Source organism: Rutilus rutilus (genome assembly GCF_951802725.1).
Source record: "Rutilus rutilus genome assembly, chromosome: 5".
Classification (NCBI taxonomy): domain Eukaryota; kingdom Metazoa; phylum Chordata; class Actinopteri; order Cypriniformes; family Leuciscidae; genus Rutilus; species Rutilus rutilus.
This window is the reverse complement of record NC_140213.1, coordinates 49,187,583-49,208,881: the sequence shown is the minus strand read 5'-3', so window position 1 is coordinate 49,208,881 and position 21,299 is coordinate 49,187,583. Positions and strand designations below refer to the sequence as shown.

Sequence of the window (21,299 nt, the reverse complement as noted above, 5' to 3'; positions counted from 1 at the left end):
CCGCCCCTTCACCATAACCCCGCCCTGATTAAACAGCCCCGCCCCCACCCTGTGCTACGATCTATTCAGATTATATTAACAACACGCTGGACGAAGCTAAGCTAACAGAGCAAAGTCTCTATAGGGTTTGCTAGCTATCTGGATGTCAAAACATGACAGAATAAAAAAAACAATTGGCCTTTTTTTGCTTTGCTTTGAATTGTTGCGTTGCTATCAGACATGATTGCACATTTTCTCTCTGATGCATTGAGCACTGAGATCAGATGAAATGACGGTGAGTCTCAGACGAGTGCGGTCGGACGACATGTCAGGAGCCCGAGAGGATCCACAAACCATGACATCATCGAGACTGATGCCCTGAGAGTTTATAAAGATCTGTGGTCGTTCAGGTTCTGCGTCTGCATGCTTTTCCAACGCTCTCTAAAATCTCGTTTCCGCTTGATATGAAGCAAATCTCACTCCTTTCACAAAAAAACCAAACAAATGTAAAACCATTAAACGAGGAGCATTCATTTTTCCCTGTCTAAAGAGGTTCCTTTAATTATTTCTTGACTTTTAGTCGATTAGATTCGACTTCCTTCAGCTATTTTCGGGAACGGTCGAGGCCTGTGGGCATCCGCTGGAAATGGGCTCATGGGCCCCTTAATGAACCCCTTAACGAACACCAGAGCTCCAATGCAAATGCTCAGATCAGACGTGCGCATGACAGAAATACGATTGAACAGAGGCTACACACACACACACACTCCATACAGATGAACCGGACCTCATAGATTTTGTGTTCTTCACTCTTAACTGCGTTGGCACTGAGACAGAGAAAAGAAATCCTGATTCTGAGGGCGTTTACTCACTTTCACAAACCCTTCACCTTCCATCGAACTCAATCTCCAACTCTGACTGAAACTCCTCAGTGAACTGAAACAAGAGGAACAGTGAGTGAGGACGACACTTGGTTTGACACTGGTAAATTTAGCATGTTCTTCTGCTCTACAGATATATGGCACTTTAACCTTCTGGCCTCGTTTCTTACAGACCAAACCTCACTAAAACGGCATCTTTATTCTAGGAGACGCGAGCCGTGTGAAACTAGACCGTACGATGGATGACATGCAATGCGAATCTGCAAAATACTGTGCTTTAAAAAAACTATTTCAATGCTTGAGAGTAATCTGTGCTTTGCTGATCACAGGGTCATTGAACACAAGCAGGTGTTTCAGCAAAATAAAACTCGTGCATTTCATGTTTTCTTACTCTGTAGTTTTTGTTTTCCAGTGCAAGGATCTAACATTCTTAAATCTAGATACATTTACTTGAAAAAAGCAAAATGACTGAAGATATTACGTTTCTGCTTAAAACAAGAACAAATATCTGCTAATGGGCTAATAAAATTATATAGTGCGCATGATTTAGTAAAATGAGGGAAGGAATTATTATATCATGCAAACTTTAGTAAAACGAGGGAACAAATTATTATATCGTGAGCATGATTTAGTAAAACGAGGGAACTTATTATATCGTGCAAACTTTAGAACTAATTATTATATCGTGCAAACTTTAGAACGAATTATTATATCGTGCGCATGATTTATTAAAACGAGGGAACGAATTATTATATCGTGCGCACAATTTAGTAAAACGAGGTAACGAATTATTATATCGTGCGCATGATTTAGTAAAACGAGGTAACAAATTATTATATCGTGCACATGATTTAGTAAAACGAGGGAACGAATTATTATATCGTGCACATGATTTAGTAAAACGAGGGAACGAATTATATCGTGCACATGATTTAGTAAAACGAGGGAACGAATTATTATATCGTGCGCATGATTTATTAAAACGAGGGAACGAATTATTATATCGTGCGCATGATTTAGTAAAACGAGGTAACAAATTATTATATCGTGCACATGATTTATTAAAACGAGGGAACGAATTATTATATCGTGCACATGATTTATTAAAACGAGGGAACGAATTATTATATCGTGCGCATGATTTAGTAAAACGAGGTAACAAATTATTATATCGTGCGCATGATTTAGTAAAACGAGGGAACGTATTATTATATCGTGCGCATGATTTAGTAAAACGAGGGAACGAATTATATCGTGCGCATGATTTAGTAAAACGAGGGAACGAATTATATCGTGCGCATGATTTAGTAAAACGAGGGAACGAATTATATCGTGCGCATGATTTAGTAAAACGAGGGAACGTATTATTATATCGTGCGCATGATTTATTAAAACGAGGGAACGAATTATTATATCGTGCGCATGATTTATTAAAACGAGGGAACGAATTATTATATCGTGCGCATGATTTAGTAAAACGAGGGAACGAATTATATCGTGCGCATGATTTAGTAAAACGAGGGAACGTATTATTATATCGTGCACATGATTTATTAAAACGAGGGAACGAATTATATCGTGCGCATGATTTAGTAAAACGAGGGAACGAATTATTATATCGTGCGCATGATTTATTAAAACGAGGGAACGAATTATATCGTGCGCATGATTTATTAAAACGAGGGAACGAATTATTATATCGTGCGCATGATTTAGTAAAACGAGGGAACGAATTATATCGTGCGCATGATTTAGTAAAACGAGGGAACGTATTATTATATCGTGCGCATGATTTAGTAAAACGAGGGAACGAATTATATCGTGCAAACTTTAGTAAAACGAGGGAACGAATTATATCGTGCAAACTTTAGTAAAACGAGGGCGCTAATTATATCGTGCGCATGATTTAGTAAAACGAGGGAGCTAATTATATCGTGTGCATGATTTAGTAAAACGAGGGAGCTAATTATATCGTGCAAACTTAAGTAAAACGAGGGAACGAATTATATCGTGCAAACTTTAGTAAAACGAGGGAACGAATTATATCGTGCAAACTTTAGTAAAATGAGGGAACGAATTATATCGTACAAACTTTAGTAAAACGAGGGAACGAATTATATCGTGCAAACTTTAGTAAAACGAGGGAACGAATTATATCGTGCAAACTTTAGTAAAACGAGGGAACGAATTATTATATCGTGCGCATGATTTATTAAAACGAGGGAACGAATTATTATATCGTGCGCATGATTTAGTAAAACGAGGTAACAAATTATTATATCGTGCGCATGATTTAGTAAAACGAGGGAACGTATTATTATATCGTGCGCATGATTTAGTAAAACGAGGGAACGAATTATATCGTGCGCATGATTTAGTAAAACGAGGGAACGAATTATATCGTGCGCATGATTTAGTAAAACGAGGGAACGAATTATATCGTGCGCATGATTTAGTAAAACGAGGGAACGTATTATTATATCGTGCGCATGATTTATTAAAACGAGGGAACGAATTATTATATCGTGCGCATGATTTATTAAAACGAGGGAACGAATTATTATATCGTGCGCATGATTTAGTAAAACGAGGGAACGAATTATATCGTGCGCATGATTTAGTAAAACGAGGGAACGTATTATTATATCGTGCACATGATTTATTAAAACGAGGGAACGAATTATATCGTGCGCATGATTTAGTAAAACGAGGGAACGAATTATTATATCGTGCGCATGATTTATTAAAACGAGGGAACGAATTATATCGTGCGCATGATTTATTAAAACGAGGGAACGAATTATTATATCGTGCGCATGATTTAGTAAAACGAGGGAACGAATTATATCGTGCGCATGATTTAGTAAAACGAGGGAACGTATTATTATATCGTGCGCATGATTTAGTAAAACGAGGGAACGAATTATATCGTGCAAACTTTAGTAAAACGAGGGAACGAATTATATCGTGCAAACTTTAGTAAAACGAGGGCGCTAATTATATCGTGCGCATGATTTAGTAAAACGAGGGAGCTAATTATTATATCGTGTGCATGATTTAGTAAAACGAGGGAGCTAATTATATCGTGCAAACTTTAGTAAAACGAGGGAACGAATTATATCGTGCAAACTTTAGTAAAACGAGGGAACGAATTATATCGTACAAACTTTAGTAAAACGAGTGAACGAATTATATCGTGCAAACTTTAGTAAAACGAGGGAACGAATTATATCGTGCAAACTTTAGTAAAATGAGGGAACGAATTATATCGTACAAACTTTAGTAAAACGAGTGAACGAATTATATCGTGCAAACTTTAGTAAAACGAGGGAACGAATTATATCTTGCAAACTTTAGTAAAACGAGGGAACGAATTATATCGTGCAAACTTTAGTAAAACGAGGGAACGAATTATTATATCGTGCGCATGATTTAGTAAAACGAGGGAACGAATTATTTTTCATGAAACAAGTCATTTTATATCTTTATATCATAACATATCTTCAGTCACTTTGCTTCTCCAGTAAATGTATATTGATGTAAGAAAAGTTTAGATATTTGTGCTGGAAAACAAGACAGAAACACTGAGGAAGAAAGTGTGGATGCAAACGTGAAATGAACATTTGGCACTTCTTAAACCTCCTCTTACAAACTAATCTAACGCTTTCGCTTCAGTTTCACGAAGGACTGGTCATGATAAATCCAGAACGAGTTTCTGGGATGAGAATATGCAGTGTGTATACTGTATATATTCATAAAAAAAAAAAAAGATAATACGGATCATCCTTCGCATGAAACACATAGGCAGGTTTTAACTAGTGCAAATTGTTATGATTAATAAATGTTTTCCAGCAAGTGGCTTTATCAGCACAGAATGGAGTAAATAAAACTGTACTGGTTACAAAGAGACCATCAGAATCATGAATAATGCAGCAAAATTACTGAAGGAGGACCAAAGTTTGAGGAGGTGCACACATGGGCAGGCCGTTACCTCGTCAATATCTGTCCGTCGTTCACAGAAAGACTGATATCAGCGCTCGAGGGCAGGCAGCATGGCAGAATTGCATGGTTTTGGTCCTTTGGGATCCTGGAGGGAGCGTCTTTTTTAAAGGATAAAAGCAACGTCTCTTATGCTGGCATGAAGGTCAAGAGGTCAGGTTTGGTCATTGACACCCGGATTTCTCTCCTCAAATCTTAAGTCGTACGCAGTCGATGACTTGATAAAGACCTGCCCATTGAGACATGTTAACTATGAACTCTCAGAAAGATCAACTTTGGGATGGAAGAATGGGGATAATTTCTTAATATCTACACATATGGAAGAGGAACAAAGATGAAACTCAGTGAATCTCTGGCGGCCAAATCTTGAGGTGAACAACTGTTGTTTTTAAGGCCTGATCATCATAAACAGGATAAATGCCAAACTGCACAGAAACATTACACTTAATTCAAAGGGAAAACAAGATTCATATTCTGACAGAATTCTTTTCTTATTTTTAAGTGCCCCTATTATGCTATTTTAAAGATTCCTAATGTTGTTTTGGCGTCTCCTAAAACAGATTTACAGTCATCCAAGGTCAAAAACACATGAATTCTCTCATAATCTCCACTGCAGCATCAGCTCTTTCCTCTCAGTGTCTGAAACGCTTCCATCAAGGATTCAGTCTCTCTAAGCTCCGCCTCTCTGAGAGCTGCTCTGCTGTGATTGGTCAGAAAGCAAACGCTCATTATCATATCTGAATCTCAGTGATACGAACAGTAACGATGGCGTGGGTTTTACCGTATCAATCTCAGAAAACAGCGTCTTCTCGACACGAACAACACGAACCAAACTCTTCCAGTCTCAGATACACTACAGTGTTTGAGGGCGGAGCTAAGAGACGCTGCTCAGCCAATCAACACCACAGGCTGGCATTATGCTAATTAGTGACACACTTATGTATGAAGTGAGACTGGAATTACCGATGACTCGTTTCAGCAGTTCATAATCGACAACAACTTTGCATCTAAACTTTGTAGAACTTATACATTCTATTACACACTATTAAAGGGAATATTCAAAAAAGCATGATAGGGGCACTTTAAGCATAAACCCTTTCAGTAAACACGACTTAATATCTTAAGCCATTTTGCCATATCTTGATTTAAGAATGTTTAGATACTTGTACAAACAAATGAATGAGAGGATTCACAGATTATACAGCACAGATGAACGTCTTTAACCGCTAACGATGATCGATGTGCGTTTAGTGCTTTGAGAAGTTTTAGACCAGCAACAGACCAATAAACATCTCAGAAAGTGAAGGGGTATATCAAAAACATCACCGTTTCTTTCCGCATCGGTTCATTTGGCAGTTTCAGTAGCTATTCCTCGTCTTCCTCCGTTCAGTGTCATTAAAGTCCCAACATCCGAATCCTCCTTTCTCTCCGAGTACAAAGAGCACGGAGAGGAAAACACGCGCCACTTTCGAGCATCTTGACTGTGGATTGTCGCTTGAACACAAAGGCTTCTGGGATCCCGGACCCTGTCGGACAGACCTCGACGCGTTTCCTCGTCGGAATAGTGGAATGGAGAAAGAGCACAACATGATGAACGATATCATCCAGCAGGCCGAGGAAAGAGTTTGTTTTGTCATTTGTCATCTGTACATTTTCCTTCCCTTCTTCTTTACAAGTTCAAGTATTATCTTCTCTAATAAAAATAAATAGAAAACATGAAAAATGAGCAACTCTAACTCCTATATTCTACTTTTCTAATCTACGTCTCGGTGCAAGAAACAGCTACCAGAGCAAAACCAGGGTCACGTGACCGTCTTTTTACACCGGGCGCGCGACACACACCTACAGATTTACTTTCTTCTACTGTTAACATTAGTAATCATTATACTCGCAGCTACAAGGTAAGAGTTTTTTTTTTTTTTTTTTAAATATATATATTTATATACTTTTAAAAAGCGTGTAGTCCTTTGGTCCCTATTTTCTAAGGAATGATGCATGTCGATATTCCTGGATTCTCTTCCAGAGCGCAGATCACGCGATACCAGTGTAGGCACGAAAACCAAAATGGCAGCAGGCTGGTGTGTGTGTGTGTGTGTGTGTGTGTGTGTGTGTGTAGAGATCAATGCATTTACATGAGGATTTCAAAAGAGTTTTGTATGTGTGCATGTAAAGGCGAGAATAGGTGTGCATTTGTATATATGTTTGTTTATGCATGCTTTGAGCATAACGTGTTCATAAAGGTTTTTTTTTTTCTCAATCTTGTCAAAAAACAAACAAAAAAACAGCAGCAGCAAAAAAGTTGGTCTCTGCAAAATGCAAAAAAGCATCCTGCAAATGCTGAAGCAAAAGAAAAAAGAAAGAAAAAAAGAATAAAGTTGGCAGAAAAAATCCTCTGTGTTCCAGTTTTCCCACACGATCCGGGGAGCGCTCGCCTCCTGTGATATGTAGCAGAGCAAAAGTCTTTTGACTTGTGGAAATAAGGTGTTGTAGTCCTTCATCCTGACGGAGAGAACGAGAGAGACAGAAGAAAAGATGGTGAATTAAAGAGGATTCTAGCGGCTCTAAACTCCTGAAGATCCTTCATCATTTACACTACAGACACTGTCCTTGGAAAACCACAATCTCATTAACTCATATTCCACCCCAAAATCAGGAAATGATGTAACGTGTGAAGAAAATAAAGCTCATTTTATGATCATTCTGATTTTTTTTGTGCATCATGTGACATAATTTTGACTTTTTCATGACAATTAAACATATTTCTCCCACACATTTTCATTATATGTGCAGATGTTTTACCAGCCTGCTTCTAATTCTCTGTATTTTTAATGCATTTCTGTAAAAAAAATCAGCGAGCAGTACAACACTACTATATATAAAAACTTTACATACTTTCTAAAAGGCATAATTACCATACAGCACTATTTGGAAATATTTGACCTTTTTTGTATCACAGTGATAAAAAAAAAACATTATAGGAAGAAATGTTAATTGTCATGAAAATAAATAATGAAGAATAATGCAGGAAATCAGTATTTAAACAGTATGTATATATGTATATGTGTGTGTATATATATACACACACAATATTGACAAAGCTGGAAAGAAAATAGAAAATGTTATTATTATTATTATTATTAGTACATGACTTAAACTCAAGTTACATAATATAATAAATTAGAGCATTTGTGAACAGCTGGAAACTACTGTGTTTAATAGAATATATCTATACCGTATATTTGATTTTGGAGTGAGATATATGTTATATGTATGATATATGTGCTTGACATCTAAACCAAAATCGTATATTTTTATGTGTTTATATGGTATAAAGAAGCTCTGGATGAAAGTGTTATAAATGTGTTTTCTAGGACAGCAACTCATTTACAATAATTCTGTGTGAACAAACAAGACGATGAACAACCACTGTCTTACTGTTCGATAACATATTCGATTTCAACATCAAAACCTACACAAATATGGAAATATGCAAAAAGTAACCAGCAACTACAAGACAGAAGCAATAAAAGCAACGGCGGGACAGTTTTCCATTCTGACCGCACAATAAAACACATCTGATGTTTAATACACAGCTATGAGATCATCAAGTGTTTATTATGAGCTCAATCTGCTTGTTTGTTGCCAACAAACATGATAAAACACTATTTCAAACATTTTCAGCCGAGGAAAATAAACTCTTGTCAATATACTCATTATTGTCATATGTTTTATAAACTGCTATACTAGAAGTCAGTGTGTGTTTGAGCTGATCGTGATCTGATTAAATCCTCCACCGCTAACACTGAAATATCCAGTCCAGACGCCAGCAATAACACCTGAAGACACATGCATTACAACTGACTGATTTTCCTTGAGAAATGTAAAAATGTTGACTTGGAATGAATTAGTAATTAGAATTAGTAAACATCTCTAATGATCAGGGTTGAATCTACAAGCAAAACTATTTCATATACCTGATGAAAACTCCATATAGCAAAAGTGAAATGTCTCGATTCATTAAAACTGTAAGAATCTTCACCTTTAGAGAGGCTACTGTAGGGCCCGATGAAATCCATTCGAATTTTTCCCAAATTCAGTTTTATTTTATTTTTTCAAATTCTGTTTATTTTATTCGTTTAAAGTTTTCTGGATTCCGTTTTTTTTTTTTTTTTTTGGACTTACATTTTAGAAATCAAAAAGCATGTCTAATTAATTACAATTATGGAACTTTTTTTCTAAGTTTATCAAAAAAAATTTTTTGTAGGGCCCTATGAAATATGTTTTATTTTTTTCTCAAATTTTGTTTTATTTTTACCAAATTCCATAAGTTTCCTGGATTCCATTTGATTTTTTTAATTAAATTGTAATAATCAGAAAGCATGTCTATGAAACAAATAAATGTATAAATTTCTTAAAAAAAAAAAAAAAAATCTATGAACTGTTAACCCCCCAGACAACAAACTGTTAAAATAAAAAAAATGGACGAAAATCTTTGATTATTCCTTAAAAAAAAGAAATGTTATTATTAATGTTAGTATTATTATTGCATTGAGATGTAGCTAAATTCTACTGAACAACAGTAATATATTTCTGTCACAATTTCTTCAAGTTAAACCAAACTTTTATTTTGACGGTTTGCTGGATTCTGCGATTCACAGGGCCCTACAGCTGAATGATATATAGATGTATATTTAATATTTTAAATATAGAAATATGCAAATATACACGCGAGCAAGCCTTCAAAACCTCTATAACACAAAATACACACCAGAACAAACAGCTTGAGTAACGAAAGAAGGAGAGGAACATTCAACGAGGAAGAGCACAAGAACTCACGGTACAAACAGCAATAAAGGGGCAAAGGTCACAACCCATCAAAATCAACCAATCAGCAGCGAATACCAGCGATCAGAAGAGACCAGTTACACTCCACCACTGGAAACACCAGAAGTATAGAGAGAGATATAGAGTTAATGCCACGTCATGCCACGGTCACATGGTCACATGACGTCATCCACACGCACGTGACATCACTGGGAGGACTTACAGTGATTGGACAAGCTTCCTCTGATGAAGACATAAGAGAGCGGCCCGTCCTGAGCTACTGTACCTGAGCCCTGCCGGGTTCGAGAACAGAAACACAACAGTCCATGGCATTCGTCTCGTCAGGTTCAGATTAGCATGGGTTTAGGAATGCATGTTTAGCGGATAAATCATGACACGTATTTACAAGACAAAACATGTGACGTGTGAGACAAACACATAATTACAAACACGTAATTCGTCCGTCACATTCACACTCGTGTCGTTCCAAACCCGTATGATTTCATTTCTTCAATGAAACACTAAAAGGGAAATGGCCGATTAGTCTGGGCAAAGGATTATGGGTAATGGAGTCTGAGCCTGAGTCTCACTAGTGATCGTTACAATAGGAAGTTTTGTTTTCTGGGAAACTGATCACAATTAAGTGAGTTTATTATTAAAATGAGGAAAAGTATCTGCCAATTGGATCAGAAAAATAAACTTATTTCAAACAGAAAAAGTACCTCATTGGCAGATATTATTTCTCATCACCTGTGAACATTGAACATGAACATTTCCTGATAATTTACTCACCCCAATGCCATCCAAGATGTAAATGTCTTTCTTTCTTCAGTGGAAAAGAAATTAAGTTTTTTGAGGAAAACATTTCAGGATTTTTCTCCACACAATGGACTTCAATGGCAACCAGAATGTTGAAGTCCAAATCAATGCAGTTTCAAAGTCTCTGCACGATCCCAGCTGAGGGATAGGGTCTTATCTAGTGAAACGATCAGTCATTTTCTAATATATATATTATATTATATTTGTGCTGGAAAACAAGACAGAAACACTGAGGAAGAATGTCATTATTTTGCAGTGAGAAGACTTGGAATAGAGCATATGAACGACTCTTATGATGCTTGTGTAATAAACCGTCATTGTGCATAAAAGATCATACGGGTCTGTGACGACATGAAGTAAATGATCGCAAAACGGGAGTGTGTTTCCCGAAAACATTGTTAGCCAACTACGGTCGCAAGTCCCGTCGTTATCATCATAGTTCAACGAGTCTGTGTTTCCTGAAACCATCGCTCTAACGCATCGCAGAGTTGTGTGTGTTTGAGCGACAGATCTCGACCTGCGGTTAGAAGAAGAGTTTCTAGTTTGCATGACATGTGGACTCAATAAATCCTGATCTTGAGTCAAATAATCAAGCGGACATTCAGTACAATCTGTTTTATCTAGAATACATACAAATGTCATTTACGTCTTTTAGTTTGTCAAGAGATTTAAAGGGCCCTATTTTAACGATCTGAAACGCAAGTATCAAACGCGAAACGCAAGTAACTTTGTGGGCGGATCTATTATACCGGCGAGATAAATGACTCTTGCGCCCGATGCAAATCTAAAATGTGTTGGTCTGAAGACGCTTCATTACTCATAGGTGTGGTTTGGGCGTAACGTGAAATAAACCAATCAGAGCGTCATCTCACATTCCCTTTAAGAGCAGGTGTGCTTGTTCCATGGCGGGTTGCTATTATAACGGCGGATTTGCCAGACGCACGCCAGGAGCGGTTCACAGCCGAGGAGACCGACGTTCTCGTCAGGGCCGTAAAACACAGAGAAGTGACATTGGGGATGGAGAAACACACACAAATTAGCTTCGGTTAAACAGGCGTATGATAATTTGGGTAAATGTGTAAGCTAGATTTATGCCTATTTTTTCACATCTTCATGGACACAACAATGATTTCCCTCGTGTGTTAATATTTTTCCTTGTAATAATGTATGGTTTTCTAAAAATGTGAACTGCTGCGTCTGTGTAGATGAGAGAAGCAAAGTGTGTGTGCGTTGTGCACACGCTACATTATGGCCAAGCATGCGCCCTTAAAATAGCATCTGAATAACGCACTACTGACTTTAGACGAGGTTTCTCCTGGTCTGTGGCGGGATTGTTTTCTGAAACTGCAAAATAGCACCAGGGAACGTTTGCGCCGGAACACGCCTCCTCTTTTCCCTGAACCGCCCCCGGGAGCGCAAGTTCATTCCCTAATTTACCGACGTGCGTCTGTGGAGGGAAAAGTCCGCTGTGTGTCGGGTGCAAAATAGGGCCCAAAGTGTAGTTTCTGAAGAGTGCGCGTGTGTGAACGAGCTCTAGTGTGTGTGAACGAGCTCTAGCGTGTGTGAACGAGCTCTAGTGTGTGTGAACGAGCTCTAGTGTGTGTGAACGAGCTCTAGTGTGTGTGAACGAGCTCTAGTGTGTGTGAACGAGCTCTAGCGTGTGTGAACGAGCTCTAGTGTAAGAACGAGTCTATGAGTGAATCTGGAAATAAAGCTAAATAACTGAGAAACTGAGAAATATTCCTCAGATGCATGTCTGTAATCTATAGTAAAACATCTCGCATTAATTCGATCTCAAACAGATTCATTAACAGTAGTTATTACTCCGACACCTGAGTGACATCATTAACCAGCGTGGCTGAACGACCAATTTGTGACAATATGGTTTCGGGAAACAGTCGAGACTATAGTTGATTTCTTCATTATGATCGTGTCCTTACACTCGTGTACGGGAAACACACCCCAGATGTTTTAGTCTCTCAGATCTCCATGAAACTGAACAGAACTGACCTGTGATGATCATGCGAGGGTCAATACGGGCGGTTGGCGTCTTTCGGCCGCTTCAGCTGAACTTTGAGTCTCTTCATGCCGATCTGGAAACCGTTCATGGCCTGAATGGCCGCCTGAGCGCTGGACGGGTTATCAAAGCTGACGAAACCTGAGACACACACACACACACACACACACTTGAGGAATCCTAGAGGAATAATGAAGAACAATGCCATGAATTATTCCTAAACTTTTTTTAATCCTCACTAATCTCTTTTGAATAAAGTATTTCTTCCTGTCTGTTGAGAGCTATTGTGCATACGCAAGCAGATTGTGTTATGCAAATTGGTGTCTTCCATATTTATATGTTGCACACTGTTATTAATAAATACTTTACCTGATCTATATTTGTGTTCATCTCCTGTTGATGTGCAGCTTCTTCTCACAAGATCTCTCTAGTTTTGTGATGCAGTGTTTGTGCTATTAGGTCTTATGGATTAAAAATAATGAATTCATTAATGACTAAATAAATTATAAAATGAAAAAAATATATATATATTTTTTTAAATAAAGTAATATGTAATCATGGAAAATAAAACAAAATAATAAAAAATTAAATAATGAAAACATTAAATTAAATAATAATAAAAATATAGGAAAAATAAATAAAATAAAATAAAATAAAGGAAAAATAAAACAAAACTTTAGCACTGCAAAAGGTGACGTTCTTCCTTGACATTTATTTATTTATTTTCTAGTACAAATATCTAAATTAAAAATAAAATCAAGTTGCATTTACTTGCAAAATGACATTATAGGAAGTGTTTTTTTTTTCTGGACAAATTGACTTTGAGTTTGAGGATCAACCACATCCAACAATCATCAGAATATAATGAAAAAATAAAATAAAGTAATAAAATAAAATAAAATAAAATAAAATAAAATAAAACAAAACAAAATAAATCATGGAAAATAAAACAAGATAAAAACTGTCATGGAATTCGGATGATTTCTTCTGGAAAAGGTGAGTTTCTCCTCTGCAAACAACAATCATCGCTCACTCCCATCAACGACGAAGCCGAGGTTAATGTTCTCACTGTGATTTCAAGCATGTGTCTCCATTACAGTTCCTGTGAGCATCTATAATGATGTGCCAGAGTCAGTCCAGACTCCATCTGGGGCTTGATGAGTTTACATCACTAACTCACAGTGTGAGTGACAGTCACAGTGATGCTCGACTTACACAGCTGTAATTAATTAGCAGAGGCGGTGTGTGTGTGAGAGCACTAGTGTACATGTCTAAAGTTTGAGTCGTGTCACAGATTTTACACCTGCTGGTCATTTCATCGACATGCTGCGGCTCCGAGTGAACTCGCTCGGACAGAACCTGCTTTTGTCAGACAGAGACGAGATAAGAGAGAGAGACGAGCTGTCATTCGTCATAAACCTCTCTCTCTCTCTCTCTCACTCTCTGTCTGAAAACAAGAGGAGACGAGTGAATGAGGTGGCGGTTGTCTATGTGAATATACAGTAAAGTGTAATTTATTCCTGTGATCAAAGCTGAATGTTCAGCATCATTACTCCAGTCTTCAGTGTCACATGATCCTTCACAAATCACTCTAATATGATGATTTGATGCTCAAGAAACATTTATGATTATTATCAGTGTTGAAAACAGTTCGTATTAGGATTCTTTGATGAATAGAAAGATCAAAAGAACAGCATTTATTAGAAAAATAATCTTTTGTAACATCATAAATGTCTTTACTGTGACAATATAATATTGGTGAAAAATCTAATAAAAGCTGTAGGACGAGATCAAAAAGAATTTTTGAGTGAAAACAATAATAATATAAAAATATTAATAATAAAAAATAATAAAACAAACAAAACAGTGTTTCTAAACCATTTAGTTCTAGAAACCAAAGTCACAAAAGTCAAACTGAAACGTGAAACTTTTATTTTTATTAAAATAAAACTAATAAAAGGAATGGAGGGGAGACTTTGGGTCCTTTTGGGAAAACCTGATATTATTGCAGGAAAAATAATAAAATAATGGTGAAATAAAATAATGATTTTTTATATTTTTTATAAAATAAAATAGAATTAAATAATGGGTTGTAAAAACTGTATAAAATAAAATAAAAATAATAAAAGGGATGGAGGGGAGACTTTAGGTCCTTTTGGGAAAACCTGATATTATTGCATGATAAAATAAGATCAAAAAGTTTGTTTGAGTGGAAAATAAAATAGAATAAAAAATCGAAATAATAAAACAAACAAACCAGTTTCTAAGCCATTCAGTTCAAGACACAAAAGTCAAACTAAAACGTGAAACTTTTGAACTTGTGGTGGCGCTAGAGAGTTCAGTGAGAGAATATATGACAGAATAACAATATTCATAAAGTCTGTCAGCTCCACCAATACTGTACAGAAAACAATAAATCACTGAAACATGATGACGCTTCAGAAATCACACACACAGATAAACACACACACACACACACGTTTAGCCCGTCACGAATGATAAATGCACACGGATTTCTAATTCCAGCACGTTCCTCTGACATGATGAAGTAATGAGGGAGAAAGTGTTGCTGATTTCCTTCCTGAGCAGATTCTGTGTCTAATTTCACAGCCCAGATCTGGATGAATAGAGATGGAAATAAACTTTAAATGTAAAGATGCAGAAAGAGAGCTAAAGGCAGGAAGACGCATTATGAGAACTATAATGATGCGAGCGAGAAGCACTTCACGCTTTTACACGCAGCTGCCAGATACAGTCCTGCAGAGCACAGGGGCATTCTGGGTAAGTCTGATCATCATGTGGGCAAGGGTTATTTTCGTTAATAAAAATAAAACTATTCAAAACATTAGTGTTCATTTAAATAAAGCTGAAAAGATTCAATATAAATATCAGTTGAAGAACTTTTTACATTTTTATTTATTCATTTTCTAAGTTCTTCAACTAAGATTTAATTTTTTCAGCTTTATTTCAATTAACAAAAAAGTTTTTAATAGTTTTATTTTATATTAATTTTTTTTTTTTTACTGTTAGTAATTTTAGTGCTTCAACTTTGTTTATTATTTCAATTAAAAATATTTTTATAGTTTTAGTTTTTATTTATTTCCAGTTAGTAACAATATTTATTGAATTTTTTTCAGCTTTATTTCAATAAACAAAAATGTTTTTACTTTAGCTCAGTTTTATTTTTATTTATATATTTAAAAAAATATTTAGTGCTTAAACTTACGTCAGTTAATTTTTATTTATATATATATATATATTTTCATTCAACATTGTTTTTTGTTTTATTTCAATTAACAAAAATTATTTTAATTGTTCTAGTTTTGATTTATTTCCAGATTTTAGTGCTTAAACTTTTTTTCAGTTAGTTGGCAACATTTCTATTGTAATTCTATTCAACTGTAAAAGAAAGAAAAAAAAGATTTCTGCTAATTGAAACAAAGCTGAAAAAAATTTAATATAAATATTAGACGAAATTTAAATAAGTTTAAGTTGAATCACTAATATTACTAACTAGCAATAAATAAAAACTAAAGCTGAAAAAAATTATATTATTTTTGTTATAAAAATAAATAAAATACAAATATGAAATGAAAAACTTGTATAATTCATATATTTGTTCCAAGGAAAATTGTACACAGCTTTAGATGAGTTATTTATTATGGTCTGGTAAATCTGCACACTGTTGGGTAACACGTTTCCAAGTAAATACAATATATATATATTTTTTAGGTTTACTTAAGCTTACTTTTTTTTTTAGGTTTACTTTAGCTAATTTATTGATACTATGTTTCAATAGTTAACATATAATGTTTTAATAAATAATCTAAACCCACCGGCCCACCTCAACTTCTCGACTGAATAATCCGGCCCTGGAATGAAGCTACTTGAATAGCCCAGGGCTAGAGCATTGTGGGAACTCACCGAAACACTTGCTCTGATTGGTGGCCCGATCCACGAAGACTTTGGCAGAAATGACGTTGCCGAAGGGCAGGAACATCTGCATGAGCTCCGCGTCCCCGAACTCCTGCGGCAGGTGGTAAATAAACAGGTTACAGCCCTCCGGTCCTGCAAGCACAGAGACATAACGTCACGCAAATGAGATTTCACACACAGCCGTACCCAGAAGGCCGAGCGGCGCGCATGCAGATGCATATTCAAAGGAGGATCTGTGCAAGTAAATCGATCTGTTGCCTGTTTTCAGCCTGTGATCTTGTAAAGGATTCAGACGTTGTTAAACGGAGATTTGATTAAACATTGATATGGGATTTGAAGTCATCCAGACACTTCCAGGGTGTTGCGGCGTTTGGGGAAATTGTATAAACATAAATAATTCCTCAGTGTCTCCTGGCGCTTGTCAGGATCTGACTGTGTGCGCTCGCTTTATCGGCACGACGAAGATGAGAGATTTGTGTTGAATTAAAACAGGAAAACGACAACATAAAAGACCATACAGAACTAAAGTAAAATATCCATTTTAATATTAAAATTATATCAAATAAAAGACAAAACGTAAAATCAAATATATGAAAAATCAAATCAAATATAACAAAAGACAACACACTTTAAAACTAACTAAAGAATAATATTAAAATCAAATAAATCAACAGACGAAACATAAAATTTTATTAAATGTAAATTTTTTTTTAAATAAAATAAAATAAAACAAGACACAAAATATAAAGTTATAATAAAATAAAATAAAATCAATTAAAACGAGACAAAACAAATATGTTAAAATAAAATAAAACAATAAAATAATAAAATGAAAATAATATTAAAATAAAATATAAAAACACAAAACAAATTAAAATATATTAAAATCACAAAAGATGAAAAAAAAGACAAAACAAAATGAAAAAAGATATCATATGAAAAAAACTAATCAAGTAAAACAAGACAAAACCTAAAATAAAATAAATTAAAATCAAATCAATTAAAACAAAATACAAAAAATAAAGTTATAATAAAATAAATGAATTAATATTAAAATCAAATCGATTAAAAAAGGTGAAAAAAATTATATTAAAATAATCATAAATAAACATAAAATTAAATAATCAAATAAAAAATATATATTAAAAACAAAAAACTAATTAAAATATATTAAAATCATATAAGACAAAACAAAATGAAAAAATGAAATTAAGTAAAACAAGACAAAACTAATTAAAATACACTAAAATCACATAAAATAAACAAAAAGACAAAACATAAAAATAATAAAATTTATATTAAAATCAAATCATATATAATAAAAGAAAACAACATTTTTAATAATAAAATAAAATATATTAAAGTCAAATCAATTAAAACAAAAGACAAAACGTAACATAAAACACACAGTTAGGAAACAGACTTTGCAGTTTAGTTTAGTTTAAGGATCAACTTCAGCAAACAACAATACAATTAAATACTTCAAAACTCCTTCATAACTCATTACCATGACTGTGAGCAACTTCAAATTAATTTCTGGGACACAATTTAATTGAGCACTTTTCCCAAGAGAGCGCCGCACATTTACAGAAAGTACAATGAGGAACTTTCCTCGACACAAAAACACAAACAGACTTTCAGTCAGAATGAACCCGTAAACTAAAACTGTAATTAATCTCGACAAACTCATTGATTAAGGTCTAAGACAACAGAAATGTTATAGTGGCAGAACATATCAAAACATGCTAAATCAAAACCTCATTCTGGCTTCCACCGTTCCAGGCCACATACGATATCACTACAGATACAGACACTCGTTCGTGTTGTGGATGAAGCTCTGATGATTTCTGTCCTCATTCATTTTCATTATTTATTATGAATTTTCACCCATCTCTCAGAGCAATTACCAGCTTTTATCAGGAGTGGGCGGAGTCTCACTCACCTTCCCGCTGTTGCTGGGGGATGATGGCTGGTTGCTGGGGAAACGCTTGGCTAATCGGCGCGTACGCGGCAGGATAGGCTGCTGTAACCGAGAGCGAGAGACAACTCCTGATTTAACACTGAATACATGAATAAAGCTCATCTTTACTCTGCTTCACACACTCAATCAACTCAGTCTGTATTGACAGAGGGTTAAATTCACACACTGCTGTTTGCTGTAAGCTTATTATCTGCATCCCACAATGCAATGCACTGCCAGTGTGACGGATGAAACATAAGTGACACATTATTTGATCAGCCAAACTGAATAAAAATGCTAAATAATCACATTTATTTCTATGAACCTGGAAACTACAGAACATGCAACATAACGAGGTCACATGATGACAATGTAGCAGACGATTGTTTGGAAAGCTCAGGCTATCATTATGCAGAGTGTTTCAGCAGTCATATGAGGACTGATCCAGTGTGTGTGTGTGTGTGTGTGTGTGTGTGTGTGAGAGATGTTATCAGCACTTCATAGAAAGACAGACAGACATAAAGGACAGAGAATCACCTGCATAGTGTTGCACACCGGCATAGGCCTGTTGGAGAGGGTCTGTAACCGTCGGGCTTTGTGCTGTAGAAACACACACACACACACACACACACACACACACAAACACACAGCCATTATATATCATCAAATAATATTACTACATTTTCCTGAACTCAAATTTCTTATTTACTTTTTCAAATATAAATATAATTTATTTAACCACATTCTTTCTTTCCACATTAATTTTAAACAGATTAGGAATAACTAAAATAATAAGAACTAGAATACTATCTGTATTACTCATTAAACCTTAGGCAAATATAATTAAAAGAGAGACCCGTCTCAGGCCAGACTTGAACCCATGTCGCCCACATGAGAACTAATGCCGCTCAATGTGTCAAAACAGCTCAGATAGGCTGGGTTTCTGTTACTAGTCAGTGCTGATTCGGATCTGCTTTATTATGACAGCAGCATCTGAAGTCTAGTCAAGTCTTTTAACATTATAGATTGTTTCAAAACAGCTTTACAGTGATAATAGGAAGTTAAAGTAACAGAGATTGTTTAGGCCTTACAGCAGCTCTAGAATAAAGTTATTGTCCAGCTAAAGTTAGTTTTGATTGATTCACTTCCGTTGCGAAGAACATTACCTGGGTACGAGTGTGTGTTGTTACCTGGGTACGAGTGTGCGGTGTTCCCTGGGTACGAGTGTGTTGTTACCTGGGTACGAGTGTGCGTTGTTACCTGGGTACGAGTGTGCGGTGTTACCTGGGTACGAGTGTGCGGTGTTACCTGGGTACGAGTGTGCGGTGTTACCTGGGTACGGGTGTGCGTTGTTACCTGGGTACGAGTGTGTGTTGTTACCTGGGTACGAGTGTGCGGTGTTACCTGGGTACGAGTGTGCGTTGTTACCTGGGTACGAGTGTGCGGCGTTACCTGGGTACGAGTGTGCGGCGTTACCTGGGAACGAGTGTGCGGTGTTACCTGGGAACGAGTGTGCGGTGTTACCTGGGTTCGAGTGTGCGGCGTTACCTGGGAACGAGTGTGCGGCGTTACCTGGGTGCGAGTGTGCGGCGTTACCTGGGTGCGAGTGTGCGGTGTTACCTGGGAGCGAGTGTGCGGTGTTACCTGGGTACGAGTGTGCGGTGTTACCTGGGTACGAGTGTGCGGTGTTACCTGGGTACGAGTGTGCGGTGTTACATGGGTACGAGTGTGCGGTGTTACCTGGGAACGAGTGTGCGGTGTTACCTGGGAACGAGTGTGCGTTGTTACCTGGGAACGAGTGTGCGTTGTTACCTGGGAACGAGTGTGCGGTGTTACATGGGTACGAGTGTGCGGTGTTACATGGGTACGAGTGTGCGGTGTTACCTGGGAACGAGTGTGCGGTGTTACCTGGGAACGAGTGTGCGTTGTTACCTGGGAACGAGTGTGCGGTGTTACCTGGGAACGAGTGTGCGGTGTTCCCTGGGTACGAGTGTGTTGTTACCTGGGTACGAGTGTGTGTTGTTACCTGGGTACGAGTGTGCGGTGTTCCCTGGGTACGAGTGTGTTGTTACCTGGGTACGAGTGTGCGTTGTTACCTGGGTACGAGTGTGCGGTGTTACCTGGGTACGAGTGTGCGGTGTTACCTGGGTACGAGTGTGCGGTGTTACCTGGGTACGGGTGTGCGTTGTTACCTGGGTACGAGTGTGTGTTGTTACCTGGGTACGAGTGTGCGGTGTTACCTGGGTACGAGTGTGCGTTGTTACCTGGGTACGAGTGTGCGGCGTTACCTGGGTACGAGTGTGCGGCGTTACCTGGGAACGAGTGTGCGGTGTTACCTGGGAACGAGTGTGCGGTGTTACCTGGGTTCGAGTGTGCGGCGTTACCTGGGAACGAGTGTGCGGCGTTACCTGGGTGCGAGTGTGCGGCGTTACCTGGGTGCGAGTGTGCGGTGTTACCTGGGAGCGAGTGTGCGGTGTTACCTGGGTACGAGTGTGCGGTGTTACCTGGGTACGAGTGTGCGGTGTTACCTGGGTACGAGTGTGCGGTGTTACATGGGTACGAGTGTGCGGTGTTACCTGGGAACGAGTGTGCGGTGTTACCTGGGAACGAGTGTGCGTTGTTACCTGGGAACGAGTGTGCGTTGTTACCTGGGAACGAGTGTGCGGTGTTACATGGGTACGAGTGTGCGGTGTTACATGGGTACGAGTGTGCGGTGTTACCTGGGAACGAGTGTGCGGTGTTACCTGGGAACGAGTGTGCGTTGTTACCTGGGAACGAGTGTGCGTTGTTACCTGGGAACGAGTGTGCGGTGTTACATGGGAACGAGTGTGCGGTGTTTCCTGGGTACGAGTGCGCTGTGTTACATGGGTACGAGTGTGCGGTG

The 21,299-nt window shown here is 37.2% G+C and overlaps 1 protein-coding gene across 2 annotated transcripts in view; it reads right to left on the bottom strand.

Annotated features, from left to right (window-relative positions):
* Positions 1–7,111: 7,111 nt before the first annotated feature.
* celf6 (CUGBP Elav-like family member 6) overlaps positions 7,112–21,299 on the bottom strand; it is a 125,110-nt gene continuing 110,922 nt past the window's right edge. For both annotated transcript variants that reach the window (XM_084409344.1, XM_084409345.1), the window contains 5 exons: positions 18,953–19,015; positions 18,398–18,478; positions 16,444–16,587; positions 12,513–12,660; positions 7,112–7,358 (listed from right to left, as the gene is read on the bottom strand). In XM_084409344.1, coding sequence (XP_084265470.1) covers positions 12,533–12,660; positions 16,444–16,587; positions 18,398–18,478; positions 18,953–19,015 — 416 coding nt within the window. In that variant the 3' untranslated portion in view covers positions 7,112–7,358; positions 12,513–12,532. The remainder of the gene's footprint in view (positions 7,359–12,512; positions 12,661–16,443; positions 16,588–18,397; positions 18,479–18,952; positions 19,016–21,299) is intronic.